The sequence below is a fragment of the Lissotriton vulgaris genome, chromosome 8 (assembly GCF_964263255.1).
Source record: "Lissotriton vulgaris chromosome 8, aLisVul1.2, whole genome shotgun sequence".
Lineage (NCBI taxonomy): Eukaryota > Metazoa > Chordata > Amphibia > Caudata > Salamandridae > Lissotriton > Lissotriton vulgaris.
In genome coordinates, this window is record NC_141696.1 from 55,731,821 (window position 1) to 55,746,481 (window position 14,661).

At 42.6% G+C, this 14,661-nt stretch overlaps 1 protein-coding gene across 2 annotated transcripts in view; it reads left to right on the top strand.

The window, feature by feature from the left end:
- The window catches only part of LOC147693373 (F-box/WD repeat-containing protein 7-like), a 413,361-nt gene that overhangs the window by 341,760 nt on the left and 56,940 nt on the right, over nt 1–14,661 (top strand). For both annotated transcript variants that reach the window (XM_086933689.1, XM_086933690.1), the window contains exon 10: nt 11,446–11,627. In XM_086933689.1, the coding sequence (XP_086789815.1) occupies nt 11,446–11,627 (182 nt within the window). The remainder of the gene's footprint in view (nt 1–11,445; nt 11,628–14,661) is intronic.

Genomic DNA, 14,661 nt, shown 5'->3' on the forward strand with positions numbered 1-14,661 from the left:
TTTAATGTTTACTTTTACCACCCAGTTTTTTTTGCAGCATGAATCTCTTCTATATTCAAATCTGTGCATTATTTCACCATCTGGTAGTTGAATCTCCATTTGTATATATCAACTTTTTTTTGGTGGGTTTTTTTAATTGGGCATCGACCAGGCCAGTATGACTTACTGTGATGTGGCCTACAATGCCCCAAATCGTTTACTCCATTTAAGATGCTATGAGAATGCAGACAGTTGTGGGGGCATGAGGGCTAGATAATTTAGTTGAGGAGGAGGTGCCAGGGATCAACAGAGACCGGGTCAAAGTCAGCCGAGCAACCGGGTCCAGCACAGGTAGGAGCAAAACAGGTTTGTTTACTGAAGCATTTATCCAGTTTTCTTTGCGGCTTCTCTTTGACATTTTGGAAAGCAAGTCTATATTGTTTAACCTCTGGCCAACCTGCCCCCGGGTGTTTGCTTTAAACGCCAAAACCCAATGTGTATGTTATGTCTTCCGAAACACCATAAGCTAGAGGACTGCCATCCACGTGTACGATGAAAACAAGAACTGTTAAATATTGAGAAAAAAAGTATTCTGCCTTACTTGACAGAAATGAAGTCGATGAGACAATCGGATTTCGCTAGACAGAACAATAAGGGCCTCAGTATGGAGGAAATTTGGTTTTCAGACAACAATGATGTACCGGCATCAGAGTAGGCCCAGGAGGAACATCAAGTCAGTAACGAGGTCCAAGAGATATCCTCATGCAATGTTGATTCACAAGCATCTGTCCTGCAAAAAGTCTTTAAAAGTAAGACTAAAGAGTCTAAGCCTACATTGCCTAAAAGCAAAGTGAAATCCGAGTTGGAAGAGACAAGTCCTGTCTCATCCATCTAGTCCTCCATCTCGATATGTTCAACGATAAAAGACAAATTAGAAAAACACTCTTCACCAGTCCAGGATGATGCTGAAGAATCCCATCCCTCCGGGGCCCAACCAAAGACAACACAATTGAAAAACCGGAAGGCATCGACCTGACTTTGAAAGATTTTTGGAGTGGAATGGAGATGGAGAGGTCATTGGCAAAAAAAAAAAAAAGTTCTGCTTAACAAAACCTGTTATTGAGGGGTATGAGGGGTATCTAAGCAGATCAAAGAAAAACAGTTACTTGATGTTAAGATTGCTGAATTTGTTAAAACACAACCAATCTCCGAACCCTCTCATACTCCTACCACCCGCCATTAAAGGCAGATATGCATATCATCCATGTCATTATTGTATATGGTTACTGTATATGCTTAGAGGATGATGTATCTCCTGGTTGCATATCTTAATTGCTCCTTAGCCTTAATAAAGAATTGCAACAAACAAGACCCAGGGAAGACATTAAAGGTTTGAAACAAAAATAAAAGTTACGATCATGCACACCTACGGTAAGCATAAAATGGCAAATCAATTCAGTGTTGGCTATGAACAGGGGATACACATATAGGTGGTGAATCTCTAGCTCACAATGTCCTGTGCATACTGTGTCACTGGACCCAAGCTATACCTTGTTGGTACGCCGTAATTAGGGAGAAACTGGCCCTGGGTTACTTGTGTTCTGGTTCAGGGAGGACCCGGCCTGGATGTTCTGTCTTAACTGTCCACACTGGAGCAGGATCAAGGCTGATTTGCTTATGGCTAGGTCCAAACTGAGATGGCATGGTGTGCAAAATAAAGATGCATTGGTATGCAGCCTTAGTAATTACCAATGACTTAGATGAATTTCAACATTCCTCCCATCACTTTTGTGTGTACTTGAATGTAACCCAATATCCAGTAGGCGGAATTGCTAAACACTCTAGTGCAAGAGTAGATACCATGGCAGACTCTGGACTCTCTTCAAGAAGATAGTGAGTTAAGGCCTTCTAGAGCTTTATTGTTAAATGGGATCACTTTATGCCACACATTCATGGGTTGCAAGTGGAAAACAGCAGGAACAATCACGACGTTTCCTAATAGAGACATTGTCTGTTGAAATCAAAGTCAGTATATGCCTGTGTTACATATTCTAGTCAAGAAGTGAATAGAGATTTTTTAAAGCCACTCATGTCCTGCAATAGCCCAAGAATTGAAAAATAAAACATAACAATTTATTCCAGGATTCATAATACATAAAATATCACATGGATCTGAACTCATAAATTGTTTTAACTGCACGAAAGCGAGCACAAACACCTGTGCCAAACATAAAATTGTAAGCATTTGGAAGCAGTGGGAAGAACACTTGAGAAATCCTCTGCTGCACAGTGGCACATTGTTAATTCAGACCCACTCTTGTGCATTACGAAAAGTGCCTATGAGAAAAAGGCATGTTACCTCACAAAAGAAAACCAGGGAGACCATCACGGCAAGGCTGTGGGATTCTGCACCCCTTTCAGGGGGGTCAAGACAACGGTTCAGAGGCAGACCTTTCTGTGTAGAGAAGCATCAAGAGGACACAACTATAGTGGTGCCCTTCTGTTGCAAAATGACTTGGTAATTCTGCTCCAAAAAATCCACCTTTGAAAGGGGCTATAATAAAGCACTACCTTTATCAGTTGAAGTCCATAACAATAGAAAAGTATATTACATGCATTAAAAAAGTTTAGAAAGAAAAATATCCTCCAGACGTGACTTAGATCACATGCAGCTACTCCAAAAAGTTGTGAGCTTCTACCAACTGACCCAATAGATGAGTTACTTTATCAGGAAAAAAACACAGGACTGTATGCAGTATATCTTGTGGTACCAAAACAGGATTACACGTTAGGACTAATTTCTGGATCTGCAGTTTGTAAACCGATTCAAAGACATGGGTTCCATGTGACCTCTTGTCATGGGGGCATACTATTGCTGCAATAGTTTTTCTGGCCGCAATAGGCCAAAAAGATGCAAACCGACATTCCAGTGCATACATCCTATGGAAAGTTTCTCGAGTTTGGCCTGAAAAATGTTACATATGAATTTAACGTTCTACCATTTTGCAGAACGTCTACCCCAACGATGTTTACCAGACATTGAGCCATACATGGGCTATCCATACTTTGATGATAGGCTGGTGAAGGGGAGTTTTGTTTCTGGAATGTCCAAATAGCATTATAAACAGTTGTACTGTTAACTGACAAAACTGAGATTTACAGTCAACATGAAATCAACTCCCATTTAAAAAAAATAAAATACTTTACTTCAAGCAGATTTTAATAGAGAAATGGCAGTGGCCACACCAACAATGTGAGTGCTGGTATTACACAGTTAAATTATTCTGTACCTGGCATCAGAATCTCAGACATTGGGAGGAGTGTAATGCAACTTCTAAGAAGGATGGCTTCACACATTCATTTACTACTAAATGCATGTCTTCACATAAGACCAATTTAGGAGTGGGAAGCAGTCCGTGGTCACAAGTGAAGGACTGAATGCATCTAGTGGTTTTAACACACAGGGTACAGACCGCGTTCCCACAGTGGCTAATGTTGCTGTGCGACATGGCTAAATAAAATAAAGCCAATAGATCTTGCATATGAGAGACCTATTGGCTTTGCCAGTGTTTTTTATCTTGAACCACTGAGCATTTCGATTTGCATCATCATAAATTCTGCCTTTATTTGTTGCAGCAGCTATCTTCAAATAAACATAATCTATCCTTTTGTCCTGATGATGACCCCATGACTTTTGCTTAGGGGTTGAAACATCAACTTCGTAGTGATTGGTCTTCTGGATTCCAAGAAATAGCTTATTTTTGGCCTAGACCCTGAATTATCCTGCCATTTATTTGTCTTTCTAAGACGTCATTGTAAATTGGTTTGAACCATTTTGGCACTTAGTCATTTCACTTACATATGCATTGAGCACCTTTCTTCACCACATCTTTCATCCCCATATCCCATATTGCATCTCTTTATTTTTAATGCAATAAGTGAATTATTTCATGTGCTGCTGGACTCTTAGCAGCGGTACTTTAAAAGTATACGCCTTGATGTACAAGACACATTGTTATAATGCTAAGCATATTCTACAATACTCAACGTTATCAGAGAGACCAAATATCATCCCAGAATTTTTTTTCAAGTGGATAAGCTTAGAAATTCTCAAGTTGAGTAGATTAGAGTCTAAAACGATTACCATATATTTAGCTCCCCTCTATCCAGGGTATATATGTATTCCCCCTTCCAACCAGGATTCTGTGGCCCTTTTAAAGGATACAGAAATATCTTAGCACACATTCTAAGCCAAACAGATCTTTACGGTCTTTGTGTATAAGGTTCATTGTGCCTCACATAGCCAGTAGGGATGTTGATGGTGTTATTGTGCTCCGACAAAATGTAAATGGAAGCTTTTGGACCCAAGTGCCAGCTGTGAATAAGGAATTGTTTTAATACCAAAGCAAGTACCCATCTGACTATGAGGGTTTTTTACCTCTTCAGTTTCTCCTTGGAGCAAAGCAGAAGTCCTGGAGGAGCACGCAAATATCTATTGTTTGCAGGTTAAAGTCCTAGCAGGAACAACATCATTTATCAATGTTCTGAGCGAAATAAATGATATATATATTTTTTTTGTTTTTTGCAGAGTTTTATATAGCGCGAACTAGAACAGAATCGGGTATCAGAGCGCTTTACATAGCACCAGTTATGTTAAATTACGACACACATTCATTTTAGGCACGGGGAGATTAAGTGATTTGCCCAGAATCAAAGGAGGTTTTGGCGTCGTTACCGAGATTCGAACCCAGATTCCGAGGTCGAGCGCCCTAGCCGTTAGGCCAACTCCTCTCCCCAGTATATCATAGGTGGTTAATGTTATCCAATATTTGAGTATGTAAAACAAGCAAGTTAAATGTCAATTAGTGTGCTATTGTTTTTACCTGCAAACATCACCTGTGCTCTTAAATTGCACGCTCCCCTATGTTAATCTAGTTCAGTTATTTAATCGAACAAGGAACCTTGTCTTACATGCTAGCGTTCCTTTCCCCTCCCCAACCAGTTTGCTTATTACCCTATTTTAGAGCCACACTTCCTTATGATTATGCAGACTACAGTAAAACCAATTGTGTACCCTTATTTTTAAAGGGCTACATCAAAACCCCTACACTAGACTAAACATTTACGTATTTGCATCTCATCTTAAAATGTACTTTTTCTAATCTCTCTTTATGTTCTCATTTGGTCTTCACAATAAGGCATAAGTTGCATCAAGTACTGTCTACTAAACAATTTATATAGTGAGAACCGGATGCTCTTGATAACCGCATTCCTCTCAAAACTGCACATTGCCTTGGCATGATGATTTGTACCCTTAATGCATTTCTAATGGATAATCCTAATTTTGCTCTCCCATGAAAGTGCCTCCTACATACTCTTCTTAGATTTCAGTGTCCATAAAGCACTATTTCTCACTGCGCTGAATGGAATCTTGGCTACCTCTCTCAGGATACTGTCTTGAGATTTAGGTCTCCTTTATATAAATGTGTGAATGCCCGTCTGGCGAGAGAAAGATCTTCTCTTTCAATCCCCCTTCAATGCGTCGCTGAAAACTATAGTTGAGCCTTCCACCGTTCTTTTTCATCAAAGAATGTTCTAATTGAGCTGCAAATCTAGGTCCCAGGAAGTTTTTGTTGCTTTTGTATTTATGAATTGCATCGGCAGATGCGTGGAGCATTCCCCTTTGCAGTATTTTTTGCTTCTGAAACAATTTGAGCCTTGCACTGTTCGTCCGTTTGTGTGTTACTTGGGCCACCGAACATGGGAGGGCACTGTTTGCTAACCGTGACGCTCATCTCTGTAGCTATCTTTATCCTGTTTGTATTTTATTCTTAATTTTGTTTTCTTCCCCCCACCTTTTATGTGATATGGCTTTCTTTTTTAGGTCTCGCGACCTATCGATGTGCGCAAGCGCATCGAGCGGAGCGAGAATTCAAGTGGCGAAAATCTTCTTCAAACCACGGGCTTTCAGCCCCGCGGTTTTCATGCAGTTCACGTGAACCACGTGATTAAACATGAACGCGCATCGGCAGCATTTCTCCTGCAGGCTCGCAAAAGGCTCTCCTCCCTCCCCACATCAAAGTCATCAATCACCCTCCCACAGGCTTCCCCAGCGGTGCCCCGCCCCCTGCTTCACGCCCAGGCCATCTGTTCCCTGCCAAACCTCGTTTAACTTGTTCCCTGCTTGCCTCTCCCCCGCCCCCCTCTCCCCCACCACAGCAATGCCGAGGGCTGGTTTCACTTTCAGCACGGAAGACTTGCCTGCTTTGCCAACGCTTGTTTTTATTAATTTTTTTTATTCAATGCTTGTTGTTTTCGTCTTCTTTTGCATGCCCCATGTGTGTACATGTACTGGCGGTCTGCTTGAGTATGGTTGCAGGTGGAAGATATTTCATCGGTTTACAGAAGGACGCATTCATCTCGTGTAAGCACACATTTGAGTCACAGGATATTGAGCCAGCTCGCACGAGGGCGGTCCGCTTGGGCCACCTTGTTTATTTATTTACTTAGTTGCACAAGCGTGGTCCGCTTCGACAGTGCTTGTTTATTTATTTAATGACTTAGTTGCACAAGCGCAGTCCGCTTCGCTCTCGTGTCTCTTTCCTGCTCTCTCTCTCTCGTGGTTCTGTTTAATATCCGTCTCCTTAAGTCTTGCTCCCTCCTCTCTTTCTCGCTTCTTTCAGTCTCTCTTCCAGTCTTGCCGTTTTGTCTCTCTCTCGCTTGCTGTTCTCTCTCTCTTGCTGTTCTCTCTCTTGCTCTCCTCTCTTTCATTCTCACTCTTCTCACTTTTATTCTCGCTCTTTTTTATTCTTGCTCTTCTCTTTCATTCTCGCTCTTCTCTTTCATTCTCGCTTTTCTTCTCTTTCATTCTCGCTTTTCTCGCTTTCATTCTCGCTTTTCTCGCTTTCATTCTCGCTCTTCCCTCTCTCTCTCTCCTGCTCTTTTCTCTCCCTCTCTCTCTCTTTCAGCCTCCCTCTACCGGCACTCACTTGATCTCTTAAACACACAGAGCTCCGTCTTCAGCCCATGCCTTTAACAGGCGAGTGAGGCGGGGGAGAGATGCCCCAGCGGGCTGTTACCACCAGTGCCTCCACTGAGCGGCACTGTCTCTTTAGTAGCGTATATCGTCCACGGCCGATGTGATGACTGGTTCATGCAGGCTTTTATTTTAAAAAAGCTGAAATTAAGCACAATGAGTGTTTTCAAGTTTAGCCCCTTTTACACTGAGGCAGATTGTCAGAGGCTGCTCATTCAGTCACAATTCCTCCTGTGTTCCAGAGCGAGCCCAGCACGCAGGCCGCTGTTCTGCTTATAACCGAAGGGTGTACGTCTGGCACAGGGGCAACTAAAACAGTTGCCAATCGCTTGGGCTATCAATTTCATTCAGGATCATCTTGGGTTGAGGTCCCTTAATTGTTACATTTTCCAGAGTTAAGTAGATGAGCAGGGTGCCTTCTGATAAATTGAAAGTGTAATTTTTGTACAGGTTTGTGCACCAAATTATTACTGGCTCACTTAATGGTTTTGTTGTAATGCTGTAATAATGTGGAAGTGCAGTGAGTTACACAAAATGAGGGGCCTCACTGCAAAATGTGGTCATTCGTAAACACTGTGGGTTGTATGTTTTCTAAAGCCCTATGCCTCACTTGATTTCGACCCTCTCACCCTCTTGGTTGTTCTTGTTTGGTATTTTGTAGCCACAGAGACCAAGTTATTTTAAAACCTACATAAGAACTAAGCCCTACCATCATCGGCTCTTCATTGTTATTAAGATTGTTGAACCGGTTTAAGGGAGATCGTTGACTGCCACTTTATAAGTAACTGCCTTTATGTTGAGCCTCTGAATTTATAGTAATCTAAATTGTAGTGACTCCAGAGCCAAGTGTATGTTGCAACAAGCAGCACTCTCGATTGTACATCTATAATGCATGGCTGTATGCAACAGTTCAACTTTTAAAGATAGGATGTTTCTGCATCCCGTGTTTAGGTAATCTTACAATGGCTAAAAGGGCAGTAAAATAAAAACACCTGTGGCTGCAGGGTTTCACTTATCAATGCCCATTAAACAAGCATCCAGCCTTGATTATTTTTTCCCCCGATATGGCTATCACTGTCTACGCCCTTTCGCAGTCTGTTGTTAATTTTGTGGTCTGGAAGTAGTGGGGCTTTATGCTAAGCTGCCCTTTGGATGTGTTCCTCTATTGCAGCATCTTTCTTTTGCCATGTTTCTTATTTATGCAGTGTCCTCAACAGCAAATGTGGCTAAACGCATTGGAGTGTTTTGCATAAGCACCTATTACATTACACAAGGTCAGATCCTGCGTATCTTTTGTATGTATTTATTTAGTTACTTATGCTGGAAAGTGCATTGCTAAACACGTATAAAGTCCCAAAGGCCACTGCAAATCAAAACACATAGGTAACACATACAATTCTGACAACATAAAATAACAACATATCACATACATACACTCAGTAATACATAGCTATAATACAATACCATTAGCAAAGCATATGGCTTTAACTTAAAGGCAAGACCTGTTCGCAGTAGGAAAGTTGGAGCTATTGGTTTTGTAAATGACAAAGCCCTTTATGTTTTTAAAATGAAAACAAAAATAAAAGGCATTGTTATTTGCAATTGTAATAGCTCCAACTTTCCTACTGCGAGACCTATTGGCAACACCTGTGCTTGTTAGTGATTGTTACACCTGTGTGTCATGCCCTTTTTATCTAGCCCCTTGCGTAAGTGGCAAAGTGCCAGTCCCATGGCTGCTTTTAGCGACTACGTTTTTTGTGTTGTGTGCTTTCATCACAATTTGTAACAAGAAACCTTATGCAAAATAAAAAATGTTAGAGTCCTGCAGACGGGAAAACCTAGCAAAACAACACCTTTCTAAATACTGGACATTCAGGGTAGCCTTGGGTGTCCTTATACGGACTGTGAATGTAGCATGTATCATCATCATCAATGTACCGCAGCTTATCTTTGTCCCTATTAATCGTTTCGCATTGAGGCGGATAGCACAGTGTTCATTTTTAGGGGCTGCACCCAAAGACCTTGTTTCATACAGTGTGTTTTGCAAGGTTTGACTTAATGAGTCGCAGATCCACCATGGCTCGAACAATATCTTCACATGAAGTATGGTATATAAAGATGGCACCAATGGATCTGGGATTAAAAGGAGCTCTCCCAGCCATCTGTTCTGGATGCCACATTGAAAGTGGGGCTGAAATGCGGAGGCCTTTCCTCCTTTCTGTGTAAATAAGTTCTGGGGGAACCTAAATATGGCGATGAGGGTATCACTTTGAAATCTGTCATGCAGAGACTTACATGCTATATTTATACTGGGGGATTCACACCGTTACATATGCTGATGACACCCAATTAGTGGTGGGTCTTAATCAGCATGACAAATCTGACTCAGGCCTGGGGGCATGCCTTGCTAAGGTTTCTGAATGGATGGATTTGTCCTTTCTTAAACTAAACGGCACAAAGACTGAGATTATGATTCTTGGCCAAGCGGCACCTAATAATCTGGATTCTTTGTGGCCAGCCTGCCTTGGCGCGCCGCCTGTCCCTAAGACACAAATCAAGAGTCTTGGTGTCTGGCTGGACTGTAACTTGAATCTTAAGGCCCAGGCAAGTAAGGTGGCCGCAAATTGTTATGGCATGCTTAGGATGATGCGGAAGATTCTTCCCCTTCTGCCATTTGACGCCAGGCGCATGGTGGTTCAATCCCTGATTTTATCACGGTTCGACTACGCAAATGCAGTCTATCTAGGTGCGCCACAGGGAACTATTAAGAAGCTGCAGATAGCACAGAATTGTGAGGCTCGTCTCTTGATGGGTATCCAGAGGCTTAAGTCAGCTAAGTTGGCGCTTAGACGACTGCATTGACTTCCTGTTGCGGAAAGGGTCAGGTTCAAGGCAATGTGTATTGTTCACAAGTGTATCTCGGGCAAGGGTCCAACCTTGCTTCAGCCCATGGTGCATTTATATGACACCAAGAGGACTTTGAGATCTAACAATAAACATTTGCTGTCAGTTCCGAAGATCAAACGGTCTCGGACTGGAGGACGGCTGTTCTCCTATAACGCGGCCAGGCTTTGGAATCGGCTTCCAGATTCTATCCACCTTGAATCTGACCATCTTAGGTTCAGGAAACAGTTGAAGACTTTTCTCTTTGCTTGATCATTGATGAATGATTGGTGTTACAGTATGCCCTGGGATGCCCTTTGGGTAGCCATGCACTATATAAGTGCGTATTCATTCGTAGCGGTTTCAGTGGATGGGTAGTACTCGGCTAGGGTTTAGGGCTTGAGTTCTCGAAGATGAATATGGACTTTGATTGTTTAGCAGAACTGCAGCCCAACAGTGATTCATCTCTGGGTAATGCTTTCCTCCACAGTGTTGCACAGAGTGCCTTAATAGGCCAAAAGATGTGCAACTGAAGGGTTAGTGTTCTACGCTCTTTAGTGGTCAGGAGGGGAACCTGAGGCAACCAAAGTGCTGTTGTTTTTTTTTTAAGTTCATGTCCTCTGCCAAACTGGAGATGGGAATCTTCCTTCTTGTCTTTCAATTTCCCCAGTTCCCAGGGCACTGACTTCGAACTTTCACCAGGTTCAAGAGGTCATGGTGTGAATGGTGAGTGTCCTTCAGATGAAGTGCAGCAAAAGGCGACAGTTGCTAGGCAATAGTTAGCAATAGAAGAAGAGCAGCAGGGCTAAACCTGGGCACAAAATTGAACAAGATTACACTATTTAGCCTTGTCCAAGTAGGCAGCTCATCAGATGGCTAATGTCGGACTCATTCGTGCTTCCTTGTGCCCAAGTCTCGCTCTAGGGTGGCTTCTTCTCTCATACACCGGGCTCTTCGTCTTCTCTTCTATATCGACTAATGCAACATTTGCTGCAATGTTCGTCCCCCTGGGGTGCTGGTTTCAAGATTCCTTGCTTGTGGCATGATGTGTAGCATCCTAAGTCTCACCATATAAATAACAATATTCCGCTGTTTGTGAAAAGCATGTGCGGCACCTCTTCAATTCAGTGTTGGTGTTCTGCACTGCTGACAAACACCTCCTGTATAAGTACTCCCATGGAGTCACACTCCTCGTACGTCTGCTTGTTCATTTATGACTTTTCACACTTTAATTGAGCATGCTTTGTATCTCTTAGCTCCCTAGGAAACTGACTACTCCGGACTGTTCCCTCACCTACAAATGGAAAATTAAAATACAGTGAGGAAATTAAGCACTCATTGATTGCTTACAAAACCAGAAACCAAACTCCTTCAAAGTTATCTTTCTCTGTTTTTAGGTTTTTTGTTGTATAATTGATTGTGAGATGGCCTGTAAGGTGTTCATTGAGATGCAGTATGTTTGTGCATTGTTATATCAAATGTAGCATTTATGATTACTGTCTTGGGTTTGTTTGCTTTCATCTCTCTTCTTTGTTTTTCTTTTACAGTGTGTCCAGACATTGGTGGGGCACACAGGCGGCGTCTGGTCTTCTCAGATGAGAGATAATATAGTGATTAGTGGCTCCACAGACAGGACGCTGAAGGTCTGGAACGCAGACTCTGGCGAGTGCATCCACACCCTGTACGGGCATACATCCACAGTGCGCTGCATGCACCTCCACGCAAGCAGGTAATGGATCTCGACTTTACCAAAAGTTGTCCAGCTTCTATGTAAATTGATACTTGTATAGCGCACTACTCACCCGCAAGGGTCTCAAGGCGCTTGTACGAATACCGCTGTGGAACCCATCCTGGCTTTCCCTGTGAGGCGTCTACTCCTGGGCACCCCCAAGGTGGAGGCCAGGCATCCTTAGCGTTGTGGGGGCCATTGTGGAGATTAAGCAAGCTATTGCCCAGAGTTGCAGAGTAGGACTCCATGATTGGAATAGGCACCGAGGTGAGAATTATCAGGTCCGTGGAATTTTTGAGCCCAAAACCCGCCGAGGCGGGGAATTGAACCCTGGTCCCGGGCTAGACCTCAGCATCATGGTCTGCCGCTCTAACCATTGAGCCACACTTGAAGATTGTTTGTCCGCGCCTTCAAGTGTGACAAATCCTCTCCTCATTGGTTACAGGTTCACATCCTGAACCTATTCTAGATTTACATGCCGTGCACCATTACGACAACTAGTGTTTGGTTGTGGTAAAGACATTAATTCTTAGACTTTGTTTTGACCGTTGTCTATAAAAATGTGAGCCAGTAAAACTCCCTGAAAAAAAGAAGAGGCAGATCCACAGAAGGACGATACGTAGTCACCATCGTCAGATTTTGTTTTCCTCTGGTTGGCTTGTGAGTGAGAACATTGAAAGCATGCATCAATTGCCAAGGATCAAGGTGTCTCAGTTACCGAATGAGTCCGCAATAGGGAGAGACACTGAAATATTTAATGTATTTTTTTTCTTTGAGTGGCGAGTTGAAGAAGGGAATTATTTTTCAATGGGAGATCGGGTAGAATAATGCATGCTTCTGGGGCTATGTTTTTTCAACTACTCCCATCAATCCCACTCCTGGGTGGTAAATTACAGAGAATATTTCTTCTAAACGTAGTCTGAAGTGCTGTGGAAAAATAGAGACGTGAACACATAATATGTATCTGTCGTTTGACTAGAAATGTAAGGGTTGTCCTAGTCGGTGTTTGTTATGTTATATTGGTATTTATAAAGTACACTTATACCACAGCTTCATTGGTCCGTAGAAGGCAACATCATAACCTAAGTTGCATATTTAAGATGGAGTTTTCTGAAAGGATGCAAGTGAAGGCAAAGAATAAAGCTGAAGTGGCAGGTTATTCCACTCTTTGGAATCAGCTATGCAGAAAGCTTTGTCTCGACTGAACCTGTATGTGTCTGGAGAATTTCTAATGGCAACTGACCATCATATCATGGAGATTGAGTTTTGTGTGGATGTCCGGCAATAAAGGATGGAGTTGTGGACGCCCTGTTATATTACTACCAATTTATTTGTGATTTGGAAGTCAGTGAAAAGCATGCTGTGGTCTCCATCGGGTGCCAGTCTGTTGATGGTTTGCAGCATTTTGTATCAGAGCCAAAGGAAATGGAGTTGCCATAGTCGAGACGATACAAAGTCAAAGCCATGACTATGGAAAAGTGGTTCTCAGAAGCAGTATGTAGTAAGATTTTCCAGCAGTGTTTGATTTCCCAGAAGTAAGAGCTGGTGAGTTTCAATATATTAACAGGGTGTTGGTTGATGCACTCCTTTTCTAACAAATGTAATCTGTGAGTTAGTAGTTGAAAAGTTATGCGTGAAGTCTGAGTATTGCTGTCTAATCACCAGCGGGAAACAAAGACGTACAAAAAAGGCGTTATCCAGACAGGTAACGTCCCCCAGTTGCACAGCCCACCTCCAGGTGAGGTAATTAATCCAATGGACAAAGTTACATTTCTCCAGTAAGTTAAATTTGAACGTGACTTCATAGATGAGGTTTCTAATTCATTTCAAAGGGAACATATAATCTACAGCGTAGATGAGTTATTAAATTCCAATCTCATAGATTAGTGGGAACACACCCAATGCATCAGGGGAATTTTATCGCTATGAAAGGATAGGATAGACTAATCTGTCTGCAGATTTGCCACACTGGTACATGGAAACTCCTAGTTCTAATATATGTCATTCTAGATGGAGATCTGAATCTGTATAAAAGCATAAATTATGAACAGCAGCAGGTCGAGGTCGTGACCATGGGCGGGGGGGTGCGGGGGGGGGGTGTTGTTCTTTGGCCTGCGGGCAGGATATTATTTTGTCGTAGAATCTGTGGTAATACGAAAATGTGTTGGTTGAGTTCAGTTTTAGGGGAATTTTGAGCCATTGAGGGATCTGCTGTGTTTAGGACATCAGCCATATTGTCCTGTCTATGTTCAGACAAACATAGCTACATGTGAAGCTGCCAAGTTTGAAAAGATTTCTGTCATTGGCGAACGTATGAAATTTTACATTGGTGGTATTTATCAGTGATGCTGGTTGGTGCATATAGACATTGAATATTAACGGAGAAAACAGTAATGCCTGGGGAACACCACAAGGAACTTTGTTGGATGTGGAATTAAATATTGGAAGCAAAGTAGTCTAGGGGTGTGGCGCCGCGGCTAGGGCGACTGACTCCGGAATCTGGGGATCACGGTTCGATCCCCGGGGCCGGCGGCAGATTAGCCCAGCACCATGTGACTCTGGGCAATAGCTTGCTTAATCTTCCCAACGGCCCCCAGCGCCTAGAGACCCTTACGGGTGATTGATTAGACTGATTTGCATATAGCCAGGTTCTGAGCTGGGATGGTGCAGTGAAATAAATAACGGTGATGGATCAAGCCCTGATCTTTGGACTGGGTAAGAGTGGTCTGCTTAATTCAGACACTCTGTTCATCACCACCCCCTTTTCTGAATCCTTACGGGTGATTGTGCGCTTTACAAATGTGGATTATTATTATTATTAGGAGTGGTTAGTCAGGAAACAACTGATTCATTTCGAAGCTTAATCATCAACACCAGTGTCCTTCAATCTAGCACCAGCAAGGCATGGCCAATAGTGTTGGAGGGTAATGAGAGATCTAAGAGGGCATGGGTGCTGATATTACCCTTGGCATATCAACAAGAACAAAGGTAGCCACTAAGTCACTGCTGTGGCCTGGCGTGAAGCTGGTTTGGA